The 15,801-nt window shown below is 44.3% G+C and overlaps 1 protein-coding gene across 13 annotated transcripts in view; it reads left to right on the forward strand.

Annotated features, from left to right (window-relative positions):
* The window catches only part of TRIM9 (tripartite motif containing 9), a 96,811-nt gene that overhangs the window by 46,008 nt on the left and 35,002 nt on the right, over window positions 1-15,801 (forward strand). For all 13 annotated transcript variants that reach the window (XM_080664197.1, XM_080664201.1, XM_080664194.1 and 10 more), the window contains exons 2-5: window positions 2,675-2,770; window positions 4,712-4,834; window positions 13,516-13,626; window positions 14,486-14,639. In XM_080664197.1, coding sequence (XP_080520323.1) covers window positions 2,675-2,770; window positions 4,712-4,834; window positions 13,516-13,626; window positions 14,486-14,639 — 484 coding nt within the window. The remainder of the gene's footprint in view (window positions 1-2,674; window positions 2,771-4,711; window positions 4,835-13,515; window positions 13,627-14,485; window positions 14,640-15,801) is intronic.

Here is a 15,801-nt window from a genome sequence, read left to right on the forward strand (position 1 = left end):
GCGCTTTCTAGTGATACACAGTTTCCAGTGTTTTTCATTGTCTCCTGCTCAATTTCTGCAAGTTAGCAAAGCTTCAGAGAGAGGTTCCTAGATCTTTATCTTATAATGCAGTTGTTTCTCAAGTTCCAGAACACTCATTTGCCAGGTAGAAGGCATCCTTAGGACTTAACATAGACACAAAGAGAGGAAATCTGCAAATAGATTTTGCAGTTCATTTATTGCTTTGCCAGATAAAATCCTGAGAGTGGATTAGGCCAGCATTCTCTGTCAACTGCAGAATAATTTTACAGCAGCACTTGGTCAACAGCTCTTTAGGGGGAGGGGGAGGTTTGACCTACCTTATACAGACAATTAATTGCAAAGCTGGAATACAAGAAATCAGGTAGCTCCAGTTCTGTGTAATAAATGAATTTGGCTTCTGTACTCCAACCTCCAAATGTTACGAAGGTGAAGGTTACAATCAAAAGGGGGAGGAAACTGGGGTGGCCCAGCCAGCTTTTGCTCATTCAGAAAAAGAAGGGCTATGAGTGAGTTCCAAAGAACAGTGAAAAATGTCTCCTTTAGAATATGCCTCTCATTTTATTGCTCGCTCTTCCAAATGAGATTCTCTTTTCTCCCTTCATCCCTCGGGCTCTTGGAAAAACTTCTTGAGGAGAAAACTTTACCCCAAATTATAGTGCAGTTGGGGCCTAGTAATAAAGAACTGAGTAGCCCTTTCAGCAAGTGTAGTCTCATTTTATGCTTTTTCTTATTCTGTTATGTTGTTGGTCTAGCCTCCCAGAATCTGAGTACATAAATCAAAGCACAAGTGATAAAGTATATCCTTCTACAGGAATGTCCCCTTCAAATGTCCCCAGTCAGTCAGCAGGCATTTGAGAGCAGGAGGGAAGAAGGTAAACAAGAGTTGATAACAGTCAATGTTTATTACGCATGCACCATGCACCAGCGCGGCTTTAGGGATCGTATATCATGCAATGCCCACAACCTCCAAGAGTAACAGTCTTCTTCTCATTTTATGGATGAGGTAAAACTATGGGTAAAAGTTTCACCAGCCAGTAACTGGCAGCATTTATTAATGCAGAATAGTTCCCTTAACCACTACCCTTAACTAGCAGGAACTTTCACATTAGTGAGTACACTAAACCCTCACAATAATCCAACTGCAAAGTATCATCATCATTATTATTATTATTATTCCCATTTTGCCCATTGGAATAATTCAACCACAAGTTAACTTTCTCAGGGTCACCCTTAGTAAGGGACAGAGCCCGAATTTAAACCCTTCCAAAGGCTTTCTTTGTTCTTTCTACTACTCTACATTGCTTCCACCAAGCACTTGGCATGCATATTCTCAAAGAGATTTAGTGCCCAACTTTGTATTTAATATGGCAAATATAAGTGAAAAACATACACGGGACCTAGAGATACAGTTTTAAGATTCTGTCTCTTTGCTGAGAGGAAAAAGTGGATGCGGCATTGTGTTGGCAAGGAGGAGAGTGGACTTTCATTTTCAAAGAAAATGGGAAAGGGAGTTTGTCTCTGTAGTTTACAGGAGGGATGGAAGGACATGCCCAGGCTGCCAGGTGATGGAATTTTGTATCCAGTGCAATGGTGATGGTTGCAAGTGATGGGAAACTCCAGTGCCGGGACTTAGCCTGGAGTGAGTTTTAACTAGGAGCCTAGTGGTAGGAGACCTCAAGCGTTGGCTCAGCTGTTCACAGATGCCATTGGAACTCAGGCTCTTTCTCTTTCTACCCCTGCTCCCTTATCGGGTTGGCCCTCTCCTCTTGAGAATCACAAGAAATCTGTCATAAAGTCAGGAACAAAAGGGAAGAAGAGTGCACCTGCGACACTGGTACCATGTTTGCAGAAATGCAGAGGCTTCCTCAGGCCCTACCTGCCCCCATGACTTCCGCTTAGGCCTCATCCATCAGCAGTGTGTCCCGTGGCCACCCCAGCAGACAGGGAGGCTGGGAAAGCCAGTGCTTCCCTGGACATGTGGCCCCAGCAGAACTGCTTCCCTATATGGATGGGGTGGGGTGGGATATCACAGACAGCACGCCTTGGTTTAGGAGGCTAGTGTGGAGAAGAGTTAGGCAACAGGGCTGTACTTGGGAGCAGGAGGATGTTAATGAGGAAGAATGTCCTTGTGCCCTTTGTAGTTATCTTTCTATTTAAATGGCCATAAAGCATCACACTGTGATGCTTCCTTCCTTCCCTCATCCTGTTCTTGACTCTCTTCACTCCTTCTGCCCCAACCCCACACCAATAGGCCTTTGGGCTAAATAATGTTGATAATTATCAGATCATCTGACTTGACTCTGCTTTTTTTTTTTCAATTCTTGCAAATAATAGGCATTGAATAAATTATTGCTGAATTAATACTTAATGAGATGAGGAAATTCCAGGCAAATATCAGCGGGCCAGGGCCTTTGACTGTGTGGCCAGAAGGTCTCACTTCATCAGAAAAGAAGCTACTCAGAGCCTATGGAAGGCATCTGGAGGCCCTTGACATCAGAATCCACATGTACAAATGTCGGCTGCGTGGCCTGACTCAGACAAGAGCAATCTGAGGGGGCCGAGGACTCTTGGGTCCCGGGTCAACACAGCCCTGTTTGATCTTATTGTTACGTCATGTGATTATAGCCCCATGTCTTCCTTCTTTGTCTTGCAGAGCCAGCTGTCCCAGGCGCTGAACGGGCTGTCGGACAGGGCCAAAGAAGCCAAGGAGTTTCTGGTGCAGCTCCGCAACATGGTCCAGCAGATCCAGGTACCTGAGGCGGCAGCACCTGAGACAGGCAGCGAGCCTCGTAGGACAAGATGGAACTGTGTGCTGAGGGAGATTGTTTCTTCTCTTCTATTTGCATGTGTTGTGGGGGAAATCCCATTTCTTTTCTTCTGTTCTGTCTCTTCCATCACATTCAAATACACATACAGACCAGCTTCTGACATATTCCTTCTTGCAGTGTTACGTTTGCCAGTACCCAGAAAGAACCTGGTTTTCCAAGTAGTTCCTCTCCTCCACACAGAGCTCCTAATTCTCTACTGCTGTGTGTTTAGAAAGAGGTCTACTTCTTTGTGAACTTAGAGTCATTGTTGTTGAGTTTTTTAAACTCTATAGGTTCCCAAAGCACCTTGCAATGATTATATCTTATCTAATGGTAACAAACAAATCGCACTTGCTCTTTTTTTTCTTCCTTCCTTCTTCCCTTCCTTTTCTTCCTCTTTCCTTCTTTTCTGCCCCATAGTGATGCTTCTCCTCTACTTAGATACTTAAATATTTTTCAACCACAATCTCCTGGTGACTATAATTCCATATTGCTTTATCTGGACACAGTGATCAACAGATCAGCCAGCATCTGGAAGCTGGTGAATTCTTCCCTAGAGCTAAAGGGGAGAAGCCATAAATTGCATGACATGCTAAAATAATGACTTTCTTCACTGTTTACCATTCTTGTGTTTTGAAATTTACCTCAGAGAAGTAACCTGAGCTCTGCCCTCCATTAAATTGTCTTTCTGAACTAATAATTAACCCATGTCAAAGCAGAAATGGCTTTTTTAATGTAAGTCAGCCTTCTTTCTAAATCATCTCACACTGATTTCTTTGCCTATTTTTGGCATAGATGCCCATGTTAAAACTTCTGATTCCTTAACAACCTAACAGCTGTACATGTCCTTCTATTTCCCAAGAAATAGAGGCTCTTCTTTGTTTTTGCTGGCATAAAATATGCAGCCCCAGGCTTGCCCCAGAACCCCACCTCTTCATCAGATAAAGCTTTCCTTCCAGTCTAATCAGAGCCTATCATAGAAAGCTCCCCTCTCCCTCCCAATATTGCCCTGCATGGGACAGAGAACGCTCTTAAATGATGTTTTCCAGGGAACTCCTCTGAGAACTCAAAGCAAGTGCCACGAAAACCAAAACTTAACATTGCTTATAATTTAGTGAAAGAATCGCTTAAAATTAATGTGTAATGAATTTAAAAATGTAGATCCAGCATTCAACTTAAGCATCATGGGGAAGCTATCATTCATTTAGAATGTGGTTACCTTCCTCCACAAGCTGTTGGTTCATGTCTGACTTTAGCAACCTACCCATTTATGTTCACTTTGCTTTCCTTAATGAAAGGAGCACTTTTGCCCGTGATTATTCTTACAAACTTCCCGTGTGGTCTGGCTATTGTTTACTATTGAAGACTGTTGCCATTCTCTTTCTTATTTCTTTCCCTGAATTCAGTGACTCTTTTATCTCTCGTGCCTTAACAATATCCACTCCCCTCAGGCAACCAGCCTTTCTGAATGTCACCTTCCACCAAACACAGCTGAACATATGCCAGCCTTCAAAAGGATTCATGTGCAACTCTACAAACAAAGCTTGATTTTATTTAATATAATTCAGACTTTGGAGATGACTCCCTTTTGCTAAATATAAGTTGATCAAGTGATATTCATCCTTTTTTATCTAAATTTAGAGCAGAACACGGATATATATATATATATATATATATATATATATATATAGCAAATGTACATTGTGGACAGAACTCCTCTTCCTTCCCTTCAGCGGGGATCTCTACCCCACAGTGGACGGGCAAGCTCGGGGGAGCTGGGAGCTGGTGAACAGTGCAGTTAGTCTCAGGTTCCCCGCAGGTTTTCCCTGGCAGCCCAAGGCACCCAGGCAGCTTATGGCTGAGAGGTGTGCTCTCTCACGCAGGAGAACAGTGTGGAGTTTGAGGCCTGCCTGGTGGCCCAGTGTGATGCCCTTATTGATGCCCTCAACAGGAGGAAAGCCCAGCTGCTTGCACGCGTCAACAAGGAGCATGAGCACAAGCTGAAGGTGAGTGCTGGGCTGTGGGGGGACCAGAAAGCCACGGAGCTGGGCTCCGAGGGCTGTGATAAACAGGCTTGACGGGAGGGGGGAAGCAGGATGCCCACAGCCTTGGGTGGGCAGTGGCCTGGCTGGCAAGGAGTGGGCATAGCCCTTTATTCACCACTCACTTCTTCATTTTACTCAGCAATATTTGTTGAGTGACACCTCTGGGTCAGAAATTGCTTTGGGTACAGGCATAATAAAATAAATAAAGATCCCTGCCCTCATGGGGCTTATATTTACCAGGAAGGATAAATAATAAGCAAGGTAAGTAAGATATCCAGTATATTAGTGAAAAGTGCTAAGAAAAAAAAAATAAGGAAACAGGGATGGGGAATACTGGGGATGGTGGTTGAAATCTTAGGCAGGGTGATCAGAGTGGCCATACAGAGACACAATGTGGTTTTGAATTGGGAAATGGAGAGTATACTTCCCAGAAAGCAAACAAGAGTTGTCTTAACTTTGAAGTGAATCGTGCATTTGGACAGCTGTACACACTTGTCATCACAAGGTGGAATCAATTGATTATAAGTATGGGTCCTTGTTGGCAGAAGGACTGTCCTGAAGCAGGTGATATCCCATTCATGGCCCCATTGGAGCAAGGCAGCAGCAGTTGAAAGCAGGCTGAGTAGATGGGAAGAGCCCAGCTGAGGGGAGCTCAGAAGTTAGGAAGTCACCACAGGTTCACATACATGGCCAGCAAGCCTCTGGGTGGCGACCAGTGGATGGTGGGTGTGCAGTGTGCAGTGTTGGCCTGGGATTGGGGGAGAGGGGTTAGAAATGAGGTCTGAGCATAAGCTCTCTGTTGGGATCGGGCGGTGAGCATCAGGGAGCTTCCACAGTGGGCAGCGGTGAGTGGACACAACCGTGGGGGATCTGAGAGCTGGTGACCATTGCAGTTAGTATCAGGTATCCACGCAAGTTTGGAACAGGCTCTAGTCCCTAGAGCAGTGGCCGACCACTGCCCTAGAGGATAAGAGAACTGCCCCACATCTAAAAGACTAGGATCCAGTAGGAGACCCAAGGAAAAGTTTGAAAATGAAGAAATAAGAGAGCACAACTGACAAGATTTCTTAGACTAAAGTTTGGTGGCAGGGAAGCTTCCAGTACCCAGTTCATGGTTACAAGAAACAAGGCAAGAAACCAGGTGCCAACGGGGGCATGAGGCCTGGGCAAGGCCTGCAGCAAGACTGCCATGCTGAGCCCTGAACAGCAGTCACCAGTCCTTCCCATGTGCCCCACCCCCACCCCAGGACCTGGCGCTCAGGCACACAGGGAGCCAGGCAGCACCATAAAGAGCACCATTCCCCTGGGAAGCTGCCCACTTCTCCCCAGAGGTCAAGAAAACCCCCATGCCAGCTGCCTCCTCTAAGGCACCCTCCTCCAATGCCCACCTGCTGCTCCTCAAAACACATTAAGAGCCACATACCTGCTTCTTCCTTCCCCAAAGCCAGGGCATCATGTGGCTGGAATATAACCCTTTCTCCCCTGCCTCTGTGACTTGGCCAGCTGTCACTGAAGGGGCCTGTGGAATGGAGGCAGACAGAAGGCTGAGCTGTGACCAAGGGGCCCCGCCCAGAAAGGGCTGACGAGAGTTATGCCCATGATGAAGGTGGCTGGTGAGACCTCCTCTGGCACCGGATCAGAACCATGTCTTTGAGTGTTCCTGATGAGATAGCAAAAGCACAATTTGATCAAGGAGAGGCATGGCAGAGTCCTTGATAGAGAAAACTGCACATCTTGAAGTTGAATCTGAACCAGGAGTGTGGAGAGAAAAGTGTCCAAGGCTGGGGATTATAACACTCCTTCCAGAGAGACCAGTACTGTTTCCTGGTGGTGAATCTAACTGGAAGACCCTCCCAGGTTCATCTTACAACCAACTCGGGCCCCGCCTGGTGGAGCCTGTGCCCTGGAGCTGAAGGTAATCAGGAAGGCCCTGGGCTTTCAAAGGAGGCACCTGTGTCATGCTTAATTCGAAAAGTGTGGGATAATGGCTAGTTTTACCTACATGGCTTTCTCTAGCTCAGTGGTCGGCAAACTCATTCGTCAACAGAGCGGCAAACCGCGGCTCGTGAGCTGCATGTGGCTCTCGAGCCGCAGTTTGCCGACCACTGCTCTAGCTCATCAGTTTCCAGACTCCAATCTCCTAAAGCCTGGGATCAAGTTATTTGCTTTTGAATTCCCTGAAGGACCACTGGGCTATGTCTCATGGCAACATATGTAGTGATTCCTAATATGTGGGGAGGAAAGTGGGAGCAGTATTAAAACTACTGTTTTTTTTACCCTAAAAATTCCCTGAAAAGTTTTACCAGGTGGATATCAATCTTATCGATTTAGCTGCAACAATCTGGAAAATATTTCTACTCCATAAACATTTTCCTCCAAGATAGTCACACTAGGTCTGAGTGAAAAATTCTTCAAGAGTCGCTATTTTTTTTTAAACTGAATTAAAATCCAGACATGCTCTGAAATGTGATTCTCTAGTTGCCCAGGGAGCAACACAGAATGAGCATCCTTGGCCACCAAGCCCCGGCTTTCCTAATAGCAGTCACTCACGCTCGGGGACCCCTGATTGAGGCAGCACTGTTCACACTGGGGGTCAACTCCTCAATTCTTCACAACACCTCTACAAGGTAATTGTTACTCTTCCCCCATTCTAGAGGTGAGAAGCCACAGCTCCATGGTATTAGGAACTGGTCCAAGGATCCAGGATTCCAGTGCTGGTAACCTGGCTTCGGAGCCCAGAATCTGTACCGCCTCTGGCTGGTAGAAGTACAGTGCACAGAGAAAGCTTGTCCCAGCCCCACCCTCTCATCAGTCCGACAGCACCTACTGCACACCTGCTGGGAGCTGAGTGCTGGGCGGGGGAGCAGGGGAGGAGAGAGAAGGTGGCTCAGGATGAGACGCGCCCTTCCAGAGCCTACGTTTCAGAGGATGAGATAAATCACACCCACAGAAGACTTCAACACAGGTAGAAAGAGAGCTTTCAGAGGACAGGGGGCCAGTGCCATGGAAGTTAGGAGGAGGGTGAAATTACTTGCAGCTGAGAGGGTCACAGAGGGGATCATGGGAGAGCTGGCCCTGGAGTTGCCCAAACTTTGGGAGGCCTGTGCTTAGGGGTAGCTTACGTTCTCGCCTGTGGGATTCGGCGGAGCTTGGAGGGAGGAAGACGGTGGTTAGCACACGGCACCCTGGCCTTGCTCCATCCGGGTAGTCATGAGGACTGATGCACGTGTTCGGTTTCTGTCGCCGCTCTGACATTATTAACAGATCGCCACTCTAGCCCTTCATTGTAGCATGCTTCAGAAATCCAGATCTCCTGTTGCTATAGCAGAACGCAGGATACCTTTTGAATCAATCACATAGAGAGATCTAAAATAAAAATGCAGTTATCTTTAGGAAGTGAGCCGTGCAGCTGGCGTTTTCCCTAAATAATGGGCCAATGGTTTTAGTATCTAGCCATAACAGTGTAATGTTTTCTCAATGGAAATGTCTCTTCTAAAATATTGTAGACACTTTCCTGGCATTATAAAACAGAATACAACAAACAGTTTGTGATCAATTATATGGATGGTGACTATCGTGGCAACTTCAAGTTTCTTATTTGGGACGATGTAAGGGCAGGAATCTGGATGGAAGAGGAAATCAGAGATTAAGAAAGCATAATTTATTTATATCAAAAGGTGGCACAAAGCTCCCCAGTCCCCTCCTTAGTGCTGCCTCTGCAGATGGTACTGGATGAAAACACGTTATAGACTGTGCTGTGGATGCAGATGGAGACCACACAGGAGTGGTTTTAACCCATCACTGGGGCTCTGCCCCGCAGGGTGCACTAAAGCTCTTGGGGCTGCTGAGCAGAGGGGCCTGCCCTCATTTTACTCTGCCCAGAGCGGAGTTCCCTGCCCCAGATCCCAAAGGGCTATGGAAACCAGAGACAGGTGGCTGGGTGTCCCCCACGGCAGCAAAGCTGTTCTGTCTTCTGTCTCGAGCGATTTGTTTCTCTGCTATTTCAGCTGATTGTATCTGTCACTGCTTCTACAAACAACCAGCAATGCCAACGCCGTGACCACCAATGCCAGCCTCCCTGTCTCCCTCGCTGTTTTTCTCCTCCTGCCTTTTCCCTTTCTTAACACTTCTGTTGCTACTCGGATTTGTGAGAAAAGACTGGCCTTTTAGGGACATCACTTGCCAAGCACAGTTCTATCTTTGTTGGCTAACCCATCCCTCACAGTCCGGCAGGGATCATCTTATGGTCTTCCGCTTCCTTTGGTCGAGTTCTCTGGGGAAGCTTTTTGCTGACAAAGAGGAGAGTTGTGTGTGTGTGTGTTCTGGCAACGTTCTCTTCCTGAGCAATCCAAAAGGCTCGGGGTGCTGGAAAGTGAGCGTGTATAAAAACAGCCTTTACAGTCTGCTCAGGCCCTCTCTGGGAGCGCTGATGGCTTGAGCACATTGAGCAGTCTGGTTCAGAGGCAAGATGGAGCTGAGTGGTAAAGAGCCCAGTCTCCATGTCAGAGAGAATGGGGTTTGAGGACACCCTTTATCATTTACTGGGTCTCTAATTGTGGGCAAGTGTTAAGTCTCCATTTCTTTTACCTGCATGTAAAATAAGGCTGAAGTAGTCATCATTTCATCTGACATTGGAAAACGCTGAACACAGTACCCAATAAATATTCGCTATTATTATTGATGTTATTAAAAAGAGAGAATGACTGGAAATATGGTTTCACTCAGCACACTGAAGAAGGGCTCCTAGAGGCTTATTCTTCATAAACCATCTATACTAATAAAAGAATAATATGCTAAGTAGACCAGGAGACCTTCCAGACGTCCTTCCAGACAAACCATGGTGGTGGGGCTGAGGCAGAGGCAGTTAGGGGCAATCAGGCTGGCAGGGGAGAGCAGTTAGGGGTATCAGGCTGGCAGGGGAAGGCAGTTAGGGGGATCAGGCCAGCAGGGGAGGGCAGTTGGGGGCGATCAGGCAGGCATGCAGAGGCAGTTAGGGGTGATCAGGCAGGCAGGCAGAGAGGTTAGGGGTAATCAGGCAGGCAGAGGGGTTAGGGGCAATCAGGCAGGCAGGCAGGTGAGCAGTTAGGAGCCAGTGGTCCCAGATTGTGAGAGGGATGTCCAACCACAGGGATTGGGCCTAAACTGGCAGTCAGACATCCCCCAAGGGGTCCCCGATTGGAGAGGGTGCAGGCTGGGCTGAGGGAACCCCCACACACACGAATTTCATGCACCGGACCACTAGTCTATATATATACATATATATAAGCCTAAGCGACCGTTATGACCTGCTGACTGAATGACTGGTCAACTAGTCACTATGACACACACTGACCACCAGGGGGCAGACACTCAACGCAGGAGCTACCCCCTGGTGTTTAGTGCACTCCCACAGACAACCTTCCACAGCCAGCCCCAATCAGCCCCCATTGCCAGCCAGGCCGAGGAACTCCACCCATGCATGAGTTCATGCACTGGGCCCCTAGTAGTTTATAGTGTAGAATTAGCCTACACATGGGTGTCATTGTCTCCGAACCTCAGACATTCTTTAGTGGCCTGAGTTTATAATTGATCATCCTACAAAATAGTTCACAAAGTTGGGTGAGCTATTTTTAAAAGCTTTTTTTTTTTAAGGTTTTGAGACATATGCAGATTAGCCATATTTTAGGAAAACTGTTTGAAATGTAAATTACAGTTGATACTATTTTGTGGTTTGAAAAAAAAGCACTGGGAGCCAAATATCTATTTTCAGCATGTGGTGAACTAAAGCAAATGTCAGAAAGCTACTGGAGAGAAGAAAAGCTTTTGAGCTTTCAAGAAATATTACCAGGTCATATTTGGAACTCCTGGGCAATATCCTCATGACGAACAGATAGACTGGATCCCAGGTTCCCTGTCCTGTCTGCATGTTTGTTAACATCCTTCCCAGGTCTGCCCTCGCTGAGCAAGGCCCTGAGTATTGTCCTCTCTGTGAGATCCTCACAGGGAAATTTGTGACAACTTACAGTAAAATGTCTCATTAATGAGATCTATGCTTTTCTCAGGAACTTTACAAATGCTATTTTTCATTTGCTAAGGAAATATCTGATAATTATTGTTATTTATGTAATATTCAGAATTTGAAATAATTATCTTAAGTGTATTCTATCTCCAGTATTTTTTAATGAATTCATACGTTGAATAGTGTGTGATAGGTGTCTTAGTTACCTTTCAACTCCAATATCCTCTGTAAAAAGAAAGTTATAGTTATTCAAAAATATTATGGAAAAGTATAATCTTTAATTTCCATATGTGGTTGGTAAACTAACATACCAACAAAATTACTCAGTGAGAATGCCAAGGGATATTGATAAAGCTTACTGTTTTATGGAGCTTTTCATATTTATAAAGGGTCTCCATATCCCAATTGTAATTATTTATAGAATGCTTGATTTTGAATCCTGCTGTACTGTTGGATTTTGTTAGAATCATTATTATTATTGTCATCATTATCTTTGTTATTATTTACTATGTATTGCCTGCTATGATCCCATTATGTTTGTTAAAAACTAATTATATGGCCATATCACTGAGTACAAATGTACACTAGTGATATCATTGACTTGTCAAACTGCTTACTTCAGCTATTTTACCATTGATTCATAATAGGCAAGAGAGAGAGAGAGATTGGGGAGGGAGGGAGGGAAGAAAGAAGAAAGAGAGGAAGAAAGAAGGAAGGGAAGAAGGAATATCTGCTCAAGTTCACAAAGAATTTTAAAATAATTATATAGCATTTGACTGGCTACAGCCATTACTAGAAAGAAAACGCAACAAATTTAAGCCAATAGTTAGCTCAATCCCAATAAAACTACTACTGGCTAGAAGTTCAGTTAATCTATTACAATGAAGACATTTGGAAAAATTAGGCATACTGTAACAACTTCTAACCTTCAGCTGCTCTCATCAGAACTCGTTAGGGGCCCAACTCTAATAATTAAGCCACAATTATTATTGATTGCAAGCCTGTTATTAATGGGCAATTCCTTTCGGTTTCATTTGGCAAATTCTATGGTCCTCTGCTTCCCACCATGTAGGAGCAAAAGTCACAGAAGGTCTGTATGGTGGCATGTGACAAAATAAAGATGTTCTTTCTCAAAAAAAAAAGTTTCAGTGAATGTAATGATAATATGGAGATAACATTCAACTCTAGGAAAATAACAGGAGGATTCTTTACTATATTCGATGTATCTAATGGCCAAGGGGCTTCACCTGTAACTCACAAATGAGTCAGTTCCAAGCATTAATTGGTTATCTTGCTTTAAGACATGATGGAACACATAGAAACTCCCCCCACTGACCAAAATGACCTGTGAAGAATAAATTCAAGCATGCATCTTTAAAGTACTTGTACCTCAAATAGAAAAAAAAAAAGATTACTTCCTACTTAGGGGAATTTGTTTTAAACTGTGATGGGATAGTATACATTATATTTTAAAAGAATTTCTTGAACTAGGAGAAATAGAATGTTAATATTTACTTAGACTAAAAATTCACTAGTGGTATCCCTCCAGATGCTATGATGAGCACACTATGAGAAAAAGTATTTATTAAACAGAAAAAATAAAGAGAGGTGAGATGATTTTATTTTTCCCCATCTCCTTTTCAATTGTTTTAGAAAGTATATGTAATAATCTTTAAAGTAAAATAAACTTATAATAACAAGTGGAAGGACATTAAATAATTGTTATTTAAACTCCTTTTAGTTATTATCTATAAAATCTGGACTGCTGGATGTTTTTGAGGCTTTTGCAAAGTAGCATGAATATCCTCATGTGAGTGATTGCGATTCCTAGAAAAGTCTTGTTCAACTCTGTGCTTCAGAAACCACCTCAGGATTTGGGTCACTGAGCAGAGGACACACAGGATGAACATCTCTGAAGAAAGTTTGACACTGGGCAGAGACAACTTCCCAGAGGCAGAAACTGCCTTTCTAGGTTAAAGCTGACTCACAGCTTGGCAAATAGGACAGCCTTTAAAACTGCTTTCCAAAATGAGCTGATTGTAAGTGGGTTATTCTTAAAACTTAATTCTGCAGCCATCTCTCTCTGGCTTACTGGTCATCAGCTCATTGTCTTTCAGCAAGTCCCACCTCCACCCCCACTCCACCACCCACCTGAAGAGTCAGATTGAGAAAGGAACTGGGTTCAAAGGAACTGTTTAGAAGGGACAAGCAGTGGTGGGAGAAGGTGGGGCTACTGTGTTCCAGAGCGGGAGCTGCAGCCGAACCTCAGGTGGCTCAGCTCCTTCACAAACTCTCCGTGACCCCCACTTCCAGCAGCTCAGGGTCATCTGCTTCCCAGAAGAGGAGAGTAAGGGGGGCCTGTGAAGATGTCCTTTGGGGTACCAAGCTAGCCAGATTCTCATGCTTTCAATCTGCAAACCTTTCTGGTGGGTCCTGTTGTTACAGGTTCCTGTAAGAGCCATTATCCAAGCTGTCCTCTGGGGTCGGTGTCCACAGCAGGCATTGCCACAAAATAGTCTCATAAATTTAGTTTTGCTCCATGATGCTCTTGGATTCTTGTTTGAAGAAACTTTCCACAGTCCCAGTTTGCTTCTTTTCTACTCTCTGCCATTTTTGGACCATTCTGTTCTGTCATTGATCCTAGGTGGTTCGAGATCAGATCTCTCACTGCACAGTGAAATTACGCCAGACCACAGGTCTCATGGAGTACTGCCTGGAGGTGATAAAGGAAAATGATCCTAGTGGCTTTTTGCAGGTAAGCATCTATTAGTTTCTGCTTCAGATTCTCAGTGTCCCATGAGATTGACTCTACCAAGGCCAGATTCCCACAGTCCTAAGTATGAAAGGTTTCTATCTTCTTGACACCTCCTACGGTCAATATGTCAGTGATTTCCCCCCAAAAAAGTGAAGTTTTTCATTTCCTTGGATGTCTCATGATTTCCTCAGTATTAACTGTTTTAGTGAAATGCTATGATGTCAGTTGAATTTTATTTAACTTTCAATCCCAATGAGTAAGGGACCTTGAATTAAGGAATATGTAGATCACTTGCAAGTCACTTTCTGCCAAACTAGCCAAGAATGACAGAGACTAAATATAAGAAATGAAAGTGCTCTCTGCCAAAGAATAGAATCATACATGAAGAGGATGATGTCTCAAAGTGTAACAAATCCCATTTTACAGATTATCATAGGCAGCCTCTCTAAACTACTTATAAAACTCATTTCCAATTCTTGACAGGATACCCACACCTCAGGTGAGAATCAGGGTTGTTGGTTCTAATAGGATTCATTAGTCACCAGCATATCATTATTTAATGTTGCTAGCTTTAAGCTGATCGGTCACAAATAGCATGATCATCCATCCAGATTTGTCTATTAGACCAATTAACAGCTGCTGATTTTTATATCACCCCCTCTGACTCACAAAAGTGTCGAGATTTGCATGATAAATCATGGGTCACCCTCACCCTAACCGGCTCCTCACCACCTGCACAGAGTCAGGAAGGTGTGAGTCCCAAGGAAGGTTGCTGGTGACACTCGGGGAGAGTTGAGGGCAGTGTTCTCTGGCCACTGTGGTGGTGTATTTCTTAGGCTGTGGTCTTTGATGTGACTAGATTTCTGACGCCCTCATAAGGAGAGTGCACCTGACTGAGGACCAGTGGGGGAAAGGCACGCTCACTCCCAGGATGACCACAGACTTCGACTTGAGTCTGGACAACAGCCCTCTGCTGCAGTCCATTCACCAGCTCGACTTCGTGCAGATGAAAGGTGGGTGCCTGTGTCCTCCCAGTCATAGTACCAGCCGAGTGGAGACTGGTGCTTGAAGCAGGGTCAAGGCAAACAAAAGGCAGCTGCCAGGTTTATAAATCACCTGAGAGGTGGGAAGGTAAACACACATGCCTATGGTTAATGTTACAAAACCCTGAATGGCTCCTTTCTTATCGTGTAATGGGCACGTAGTTTGTAGCTGTGTAACCTACCTATCAGAACAAACTCAATGGTTGTCAGTTTGAGAATCTTAGGGATTTCAGAGGCTCAGCATCACAGAATAGCTGGCCAGAGAGAGAGAGAGAGAAGAGAGAGAGAGAGAGAGAGAGAGAGAGAGAGAGAGAGAGAGAGAGAGAGAATCACAGCACATAAATGTTATCTTACTGCAAAAAGTAACCCAGAAATATTGACGAAAATCAAGGGAGTCCAGAATTGCAATGACTGCTTCCACATGGTTAGATAGTGAGCAAATGGTTAAACATGGATTAGTGGGAAGTTGAGAGGATCAGTGGCTTGCCAGTACTGGTCAGAAAAATTGAGCCTGGATAGAGAAAGAAAATGAAAATTTGAAATAATTGTTAATGTTTTTATTTATGTGATTAAAGGCTATGGCAAGATCTCTGAGATTTGGGGGTGGCTGAGGGAAAGGAAAAATACTTAAAATTATCTTAAGGAAATAAACTCTTTCAAATCAAAATAAAAACTCAAACCAATCATGCAATGATATTTTAATGGTAGAGTAAGTAATATCCATTTGAAAAATATTTCTGATAGGATTTCTTTTTTTACTTTTTATATTTAAATAATTATATATTTACAGGGAGTTACAACAATAGCAGGGAGAGGTCTGGTGTACCCTTAATCTAGTTTCTATCAATGGTTACATCTTGCATAACTATCAAATAATGTCAAAACCAGGAAATGGACATTGGCACGTTGTGTGTGTCTAGTCCTATGCCATTTTGTCAGGTATGTAGCCATCACTGCAATCGAGGTACAGAACTATTGCATCACCACAGAGATGTCCCTTGGGCTACCCCTTATAGTCAGCTACACCCCTCCCTCCACATCCCCAACCCCTGGCAGTCATGGGTCTGTTTGTTCTCTCCATGATTAGTCACTTTCTTTTTTTTTTTTTTTTTGCTGCTATAGATGGTGGCCA

Source organism: Plecotus auritus (assembly GCF_963455305.1).
Source record: "Plecotus auritus genome assembly, chromosome: 1".
NCBI classification, from domain to species: domain Eukaryota; kingdom Metazoa; phylum Chordata; class Mammalia; order Chiroptera; family Vespertilionidae; genus Plecotus; species Plecotus auritus.